Source organism: Cheilinus undulatus, linkage group 13, assembly GCF_018320785.1.
Source record: "Cheilinus undulatus linkage group 13, ASM1832078v1, whole genome shotgun sequence".
Taxonomy (NCBI): domain Eukaryota; kingdom Metazoa; phylum Chordata; class Actinopteri; order Labriformes; family Labridae; genus Cheilinus; species Cheilinus undulatus.
Window position 1 is genome coordinate 33763318 of NC_054877.1, and position 9261 is coordinate 33772578.

The 9261-nt window shown below is 39.3% G+C and overlaps 1 protein-coding gene across 1 annotated transcript; it reads right to left on the reverse strand.

Annotated features, from left to right (window-relative positions):
* Positions 1-1634: 1634 nt before the first annotated feature.
* On the reverse strand, positions 1635-6656 carry LOC121519697 (lactosylceramide 1,3-N-acetyl-beta-D-glucosaminyltransferase A-like). Its single transcript, XM_041802520.1, has 2 exons — positions 6387-6656; positions 1635-3904 (listed from the first exon to the last, which is right to left on the reverse strand). The coding sequence occupies exon 2, from the start codon at positions 3603-3605 to the stop codon at positions 2442-2444; it is 1164 nt and encodes a 387-aa protein (XP_041658454.1). The 5' UTR covers positions 3606-3904; positions 6387-6656; the 3' UTR covers positions 1635-2441.
* Positions 6657-9261: the final 2605 nt, after the last annotated feature.

A 9261-nucleotide genomic window follows, 5' to 3' on the forward strand; every position in this document is an offset into this window, starting at 1 on the left:
ATATCAGAAAACCCTGTTCTTCAGCACAGTGTTTCTATCTGTACAACAGTTGGAGCAAGGAGAGCAGTTTCCCTCCATTTCCTCCATTTAGCTAAGCTAACCATCAGGCAGTAGCATAAAAGCAGAAAAACAGATTGTTGTGCATTAACATAGAACCTGTTCCTTAATTGCCATGTTGAGAATTTATACCTGTACTCTATTCTTTGTTGCCTTACTTGGCAATTAGATGGCTAAAATTGCTAGTTAGCATGGTCTTAAATGGTACTAGGCTTTACTGAAGCTAACATGCAGCTCACGGTGTGCTTACATAACCCAACTAAAGACTGTGTTATCATTTATAAACTTAACAAGCTACATATAATTTTTAAAATGTATAAGCACTGGAAGTGGACTTATTTCTTAATTTCATTAATTTTGGTAGATATAGCGAAGCTGGCTGTTTCCCCTGTTGTCTTAAAGCTAACTAATCATTACCATCATACGATTTGCCAGAATGTATCTATACATTACTCCTGTTTTAGCTATTGGTTCGACATTCATTTCGACAATTAATTAAACTCATGTAATACTGTATATATGTCAACTTGGACTGAGTGACAACTTGGCTTGCTTCTGGTTTTGCCAATTTTAAGTTTTATTGTGGGATTGTTTGGTAAATTTAACCCCCCCCCCCCAAAAAAAAAAAAAAAAAAACAGAAAGGAAAAAAAAAATCCCTCAGTTGGAGAGTTGTTTCCCTCCAAATTTAGGGCATTGTTTATTCAATGTTCTGTAACATTTTGGTGCCTCTGATGTAGTTCTTATAAAACAGTATTTTCAGAGCAATATTTTCAGAGTGATGGATGATATGCCAATATGTACGGCCACTATCAGTTCTAAATATTGCAAGAAATGTTCACATCTTCCGTTACCGACTTGTCAGTCAGACCGCTAAAACGCTTGTTAGCAAGGGCCTTAGTGGCAATGGCTTTACTGAAGCTAACATGTAGCACACAGTAGGCATAACTTTTAACTGACTTGCTGTGTTAAGACATAGTAATGATAAATTTAACAAATATATAATCATATATATATTGATATTCTTTTATTTATGAACATTGGAAGTAGTGGTTCAGTTTTTCATTTCTTGCTTTTGATAGAGCTAAGACAGCTGTTTCCTCCATTTTCTTAGCGCTAACTAATGTAAGCTTAGCAAGGTATTTCCTGATAATAAATGATTTTTATCTGTTACCATCTTACTTTTTTGACAAAATGTGATTATCTATACATCAAACTGGGAAATCTTACATTTTTCCATTGTTTCCAGGTTGATAGTTTGTTGACAAAAATTGACATACTGATTAGGGATGCATGATGTTGGAATTTTGATAATATCCAGTATGACAATATTTCCAAACTCATTTTAGCCAACACAGATATCATTACTGATATAGTCACACCTTTTTATTGTAAATAACACCAGTATTTTCAGGGCAATATACTTTATGATATATATAGCCAATACGGCAGACATGTTGTTCTGCCATCTAATGTTTTAGGCTATTATCTATTGATACTGATATGCTAAAAAAAATTGTGCATCCTTCATACCGATAACTAAAACAAGCAAACACATATAACATTTTTCACTGTGGTGATTTTATTTCTTATAAAACACTTTTCACAAATTTTATTACAAAAAGGATCTAACACAAACAATTTTTGAACCCATGATTTGTTGCTCATCATGACTTCATAGGTATTTTCAGCACAGAAACTGTTTGAGCAGTGGTTTCACATGAACATTACATCACTGTGAGGAATTTCACACTTCATGACATGGGTACAGTTTTAGCTCAGACACATCACTGACCAACTGTGTGATTTTTTATTCATTTTTTTGTATTGACACACACAGCATCAACACCCAAATGTATTACTTTAAGTCTGCACCACTATTTAAAAAATGCAGAATTTCTAGGCCTGATTTTAAAAACCAACAAAAAAAACTGTATTCATTTGACTTTTGAGATAGCAAAATGTTTCTAGAAAAATAATGGTTCTATTTAAACAGAGTTTTGGCCATTTGTTCATGTATTACAGCAGATAAAGGATCTCTTTATTAACCACCTGTGATGGACAGTAAAGAACTTCATCTCTCAAATATTTTTTTTGACTAAGAAAGGAGTGAAAATAGCATCTTTTAAGAGCCAAACTTTAACACATTATTCTGTCATGCAGATCCAGTGTTACATTATTAAACCACTTAGATTCAGCATCTCTGACATGATGATCACACAAACATAAATCCTCTGGTCTTTTGAAACACGGATCACACACACTTCCGCATTTTCACGTGGGTGTCCGACTGGTAGGACTGAGGTAATAATGCAATGGTCATCCTCCTTTCTACATGACCAATGACGCACTCCCTCTCTCTGTCACACACAACCCTGAAGTAATACTACAAAAAGGCAGCTTTGCAAGGGTATGTGTTGAAAAAGTAAGGTTTACACAGGAGTGACACTTTCACAGCTGTGCAGTATAGCCTTCCTATGAGTCCAGACGTCCTCTGTTTCACCTGCGGGTCCGTCGCTGCCTTCCACAGGTCATATATGTCTTCTACATGACCATGTGAGGTCATCATCTGGTTGTATATGCATAGATGGTATGGTGCTTTTCCTTCACCTGAGAAATAGACATGCTCCTGTGGGGACACACCAATGGCGTTAGCGCAGATGCCCATGAACACATCATCTATGTAAAGAGAAGCATTCAGGGTCAGCGTGGCATGATAAATTCTATCTGCCACGTCACTGGAGACGACATACCCAGCCCCAGCTGTGTAATCTGGGTATGAGATCCACTGGTACATCTCAAAGGGCACATAATACTTGCTGTCTTTGCTGCGGATCGGTGGCGCGCCCCGATGCACTCTACCGATCCAGAAGTCTGTGACGCCCTTGCCGCTCATGTCCTGCAAGTAGCTCACCAAGTTGGGCATGTGCACAAAGATGTCGTCATCTGCAGTCATGAGGAAGCGAGCGTGTGCGCAGCGACTATGCATCCAATGGAACTGCATGATAAGTTTCAGAGTGAGGTTGTGGAAGGAGTCTAGAAAGTCTTGCTGGATCAAATCACCATAAAGACGGTCCTCGTGGATAAGCAGCTCCTGAAAACCAACACCGCTTCTCTTGCTCCACGAGGGCTCGTCCTTCTTGGTCCGAGGTGCTCCTAAGGCGAATACCACCTTGACTGTCACTCCCAGGGTGGTTCGGATGTAGGTCTCATTACCCCAGGTGGACCTTATAGCGTTACGCCTTTCGATGTTCTCAGGTGATGTTTTCACAAAGAGGAGGAGTAGGACGTCCTTACCCACGCACTTGTTTGGATGGTCCAGCAGGTACTGGAAGTTGCTGAAGCTCCTGGCCTGCTCGCGTGGAATGGTGAGGCTCTTGTTAATGTAGGTGTAGCGGTTGACCAGGTAGCGATAGGAGTAGGACTTGACATGGCTGACAACACTGTTGTCCAGCTGCTCCCAGCAAACCATCACAACTGATAGCACCAGGCAGGTGGTCATCAGCTGCACACACTGGCCTCTTCGGATCCGCCGGAAGTTCATAACCATCCTGGAATCTTGTCACCCGGTGGCAGTGGTCTCTGTCTGATTGGAGATAATGACAAAGCAGGGGATTTGTACAGAGGATGAGGTGAGATTGTTGAGGTGGTGGTAGTTTGGGGTGTTTTTCCAATGCCTCAGAGCAGCACTTGGTGGGTCATCCATCCTAGGCTTTCCACATTCAGCAGGAGGCAAAGATGGTAATCAATGTATCTGCTGGGGAACGTCCATAACTGCAGATGAACCACTTAATTGTTTGTAGGCTCCTTGCAGCAAGAAATTCATCCTTTGCCCATGAGGAACTTCTTCTGCAAAATCGGAAAGGAAAAAAAAAAACACATTTACTATTGCAACAGGTTTTTTCACACCCACACTGAAAATCTGCTTCCTTTGCTCCAAAATGGAGGAAGTTCTGTTTAACGAATGACTAGAAAGTAAAGTGTCGAATATGCATTTTTTTTTCTCTGGAAGTGTGTTGCAACAAGTTTTTTAATGGTAACCTCTCTTTTTTAGCATTTTTGAAACAAGCTTATGCAAAACCAAGTGAAGCAATGAATGATCTCAAGATTCAAGAGCAGCAACAAAATGAAACAATGTTAAACAGAGTCTTTTCAGGCTGGGTCTGAACTTGGCTTTTAACTTCACCCACTCACATTCAGTGCAAGGGAAGTAACATTTAACTGAAAAGTCAAAAGTTAGTGGGTGGTGTGAAGGGGGTAGGGAGGATGACTGAATGCAAAAGCCGACGCAGCAAATATGGCAATGCAAGCACAGTCCATAATGGAGGGGTTTAAGGGGTAGACCCACTGAAACCGCTGAGAGTCATGGAAAGCACTGGGACACAATGGACGGCGTCAGAATAGCTCGGCAGCACAATGTGGGGACGAGAATAGCCTGCTTCCGGACGGGCGCGGTCTGAAACCAAGGGGGGATCATGATGGGCCCGGGGCCTGGGAGTCCCAACACACCCCGAGAGCTTTTTAAACATCATTGGATGGCCTGTGCCTAATGGGGTCACTGGCTCAGAGAGGCTCTCTTTTCTCTTGGCCTGATAATGAGAAACTCTGCTTCACCTCTGGTACGCATCAGCATTGTACTCCTCCCTCTAAATTATAGCCTCATCATACAGTTGATTTTTTTATAACGGCAATATAGCTGATTAAAAATTCACAAAGCATGTGTTTGTACATTTTATAACTTCGTCCAGGAATTCAAGAGGAAGTGATAAAAAAATTCAAATTTATTTATCATCTGTAGAAAAACATAAACCAGCTAGGCTTTAGACTAAATGTGATATGTGAATGAGAGCAAATGCTAATTAATTTGTCAAAAAACTGTAAGCAAAATCCTGCACACTGTATTGGCTATGTTTCAGTGCAAAAAATATTAGATTTTATAAACTATTCTAAAACAAAAACCCCACCTGAATGATTGCATGATGTATAGGGAAAAACATCTCTGCAGCAAAAAAGCTGCACAGATGTTATAACGTATACATCTCTTATGAGTTTTTTAAATAGATATCTGCCTTTTGACAGTAACTCAGAGGTCATCACAATGCAAATTTTGCAGGAGGAACCAAGAATTGCCTCCAGCTAGTAGCAGAGTGAATGTTTCTGGAATAACAAGCTGCTGTTTATTTATTTACCTGTCAGTACAAACACTCTAACACCAGCTCACTTCTTTTGTTAAAGGATGGGGTCAAAACCATCAGCGTGGCTAGTTGTCACAAAGAGCGGGCAGGGTTGATTGATCCAGAAGCTACAGCGAGCTGTCCAGACCCATGTCGCTGCCTTTGTGATCATTCGATTTGTATATCTACACAAGACTACAGGAAAAACTGTGTGGACTTTCTTTATTTAGAACTCACTCTTGCACATGAATTGGCTAAAAGATGGGACTAAGATAGACACTTACATCATGATGCTCGATTTAACACAGGAGACCAGACTATCAGGTGTAATCTGTGGTAAAATCAAAATCATCAGACTGGACAGTCTAAATAAAGACGCCCAAAGAAAGGACTTGTGTGACAGGTGCACAGACAACAATATCACTGTGCTTAATTAACACAGCCTTGTATGGCATTGCTCATTGTATTTTGATCACTTGTGTCATGTGTTAACTATGACACATTGATATAATTTTTAACATTTAATTTTGGTGGTTCACAGGGATTTTAGGAAAACAGTACATCATCACCAAAACATGTTCTGTCTTTGGTGAAACTTTAACATACGCTAACCAACAGATTAAGGGTTACTGAACTACTGAATTGATATTTTGTTGGTGAATGCTGCTAATTTATTGCTTAATGTTATTTCTGCCTGTCATAGACTAGCATATTTGTTTTCTAATGATAGCTTTTGTATGCAGCTGTCTAGATCAGGATGTCATTATGATTAAAAATTGTATCTTTATGGGAATATTTCTGGTAAAAGTAGAGTTAAATAAATTAAGGGATCAGAAGCTGTAGAAAGTTGCACATGATCACCTCCAGCTACTTAAATTTGTTATATTTACACTATTTACCAAAGGTGTCGTCCCTGTCTCGTCCTTGTTCTACTGTCACTCTATCCTTTACAAAACCCACACTGGAGCCAGCTTAAACAAAAAGAGTTGATCCTCACTCCTCTGAGCTGCATCTAAAACAAGCTCTGTGAAAGTGAACCATCCGACCCTACATGCATGTCTCCCAAGTCACATTCATATTTTTAGAGTTGAAACACACAGAGGGTGGGAGGGAAGGAAAAGCACACCATCACTACAGTAATGAAAACCAACACTCACCCGTAAGACTAAATATCTGGGTGTTTGAATCTGAGCAGCAGCAACAGTCTCTCTCCAGTCTTCTTCTCTAACTGCACTGATGCTTTTCTCTTCTTCTTTGCCTTAAATTTAATCCACTGTAAGATTACAGCTGTGCTGGGAGCAGCAGCAATCCCTCGTTCAACGGTCAAACCCTCTTGTGTGAGGATATCTATTGATAACTGTGGTTATTCAGAGCTCTCTTCTGTCCTCTGGCAGTGAGGACTGTTGGGCGGCTTGTTGGCGCGTCGGTTGCCAAGGTTCTTTTCACTCTCTCACTCGCGCGGAAGTTTTTTTTTACAGCCAATTTTAGAACACGCCCACAAGATTGACGCGAGCATCGACGCTGGTACCGGCATGAAGCAAAAGTCGGCTAGCTATGTTGTTAGTGACATGAGCAGATTCAGAAAATGTTTCAACAGCCTGCACTTTGATAAGAATTTACCTGGAGTTTTCTATATTTTCTCTGATTCCATGTGTAGGGTTGGTAATTGAAATGCTTTGTGTTTTAGGTTAGAAATAAATGGAGGAACTTTACTAAATGTAACCGGCCAAATAATTCATGTACCATGTTCTTGGTGAATACAGAAGGATCTGGCTGCAGACCGTGACAGCTACCTTAACAAACCATTCATCTGTGAGACGGTATGTTTCAGAAAGGAAGTGCAGTACTTTGCAAGGGTAACATATTTCCAGTTTTAGATTTTTTTTAAATACAACTTTATCCATAAACAAAGTCTGGCAGTTACATTCATGAGATAGTCACATTGAAAACATAAAAGACCAAGCAACATCTCATAAATATCACAGAAAAAAGGTCAGAGGTCCAATTCGGGATTAACAGTGCAGTCCATTCAACCTTGAAACCTGGAAATTCAAGTTGACGTCGTCATTCTGACTTGGAAAGTCGGAGCGACTTCAGTTCCCCGAGTTATGTAGTTGTAGCAAATGGAGCGCATTTAGCTCAGGTGTTACGTCTTCCTCAGCTCTGATATATGACATCCGAGGTAAAAAGAACACGGCATCAATTATGAATACATCTGTTAAGAAGTAATTGCACAGACGACTCGCATTAGCTTTGTAAGCTTTAGCTAGAGCTAACATAGCTCTGCTAGCTACATAATCAACGTTACTACACAAGCCTAACTAAGTTAGCTTTGACGATGTGAGCTTTAGCAAACATAGTTAAAGCTTACGTAGCTTACAAAACTGTTTTGTGAGCTTAGCTGTAGCTCATTAGCTACGTCGCCCCGTTATCTCGTAGCATATGGAACACATTCAGTTTGGCTGTGACGTCATACCCCTCTCTGACCTCAGAGGTACAAGGACCACAGCATAAATTATGTATAGATCTATTTTGGAAGTAGTTGCATGATTGGTGACCCTCTTTAGCTTTGTTAGCTTTAGCTAAAGCTAACATAGCTATGCTAGCAATGTAATTAATGTTTCTACATAACATTAACATGAGCTTTAGCAAACGTAGCTAAAGTTATGTAGCTTACAAAGCTACTTTGTGAGCTTAGCTTTAGCTTATTTAGCTATGTAGCTACGTGATCTACATAGCTTTTGCAGCTAACGGAGCTATGTGAGCTACGCTGGCTTTGTTAGACTGTTTTCATGGAGGGCAAGCTTTTTTCCTGAAAGCAGACTGTTTCCTTGGCTTTATTTTAATTTTTTTTAGATAGGTCTTGCAGATCAATTTTGTTACTTTTAACTTTTGGGATCCTAACTCTTACTTTAACCCTCACCTAAACCTACTTTTAAACCCTTTTTTAATTTTGAAAGGTTTAGCATGTTTTCTCCATTCTGAGATATACAACGACTCAGATGAATAGCCATGAGAGGGGCCATCAGAAATGAACGGGCTGCAACTAGACTTTATTCTGATAGGATCCATAAGTGTCCATTGACTTTAAATATTCGGTCACTTATGGAACTTCAGAAATAGCAAATTTAATACAACAAAGAACTACTTTATAATCTAATTCAATTTATTTGGTGAAATAGACAAATTTGACGAGTGGGATGCTGCTGAGAAATATTGACGTGCATTTTGTCATACAGCCCTGTGTCACTGTCCATCTGAGCTTTGCTTTGCCCTTTGACATAACTTCAGGCTATTCAGGCTCAACTTAACTCAGGAAGGTGAGTGTTGCAAAGAAACACATTTCCTTCCTGTTCTTACCAATATATGTAGCATAATTTTACACCACTCAGTTCATAAAGGGATATAACTCCGTTTATTCTGATAAAACAAAGCTTTTCTTTCAGCTGACTGATGTTAATTTACAGGTTTATTATCCAATCACAGATGACTTTCCATCTTCTTCCTGCCTTTCTTTTGATAAATCCTTTAACAAAGTGTGCTGAGCTGACCTCGCATACAGGTTTAGATAGCCAGGCTGCTCAATGTAAAACAGCACAACGTGTGACAATACTTTGTAAAGGGAAAAAGAGAACATGTCTTACATTTATTTTATCTTTATTTAAAGGCAAAAAAGGGTGTAATCACCAGGGAGTTTCAAGCTAAGTTTTGTGAAATGACACAATGTGATATACTTTGTACATGTCTAGTGCACATTTTCAAACTTTTTTGTGGATTATTCTTGGTGGAAACTGTAGTTAACAGGTTTTATTTTCTGTTTGTATTGATAGCCTGAGTCCACTGTTGTATTAAGATTATAAAACACTTTCAGCGGTTAACTAATAGAGTCCAAGCAGTTTATGTATTCTGAAAAGACTGCGTTTGAATTGTTGTCAGTAATGAAATTCCAGCAACAAAAACCATGTAGTTATTGTGTCCTGTGTGGTATCTAATCCCATGGTTTACATAAAAATAAACCTTTTTTGGATAAAA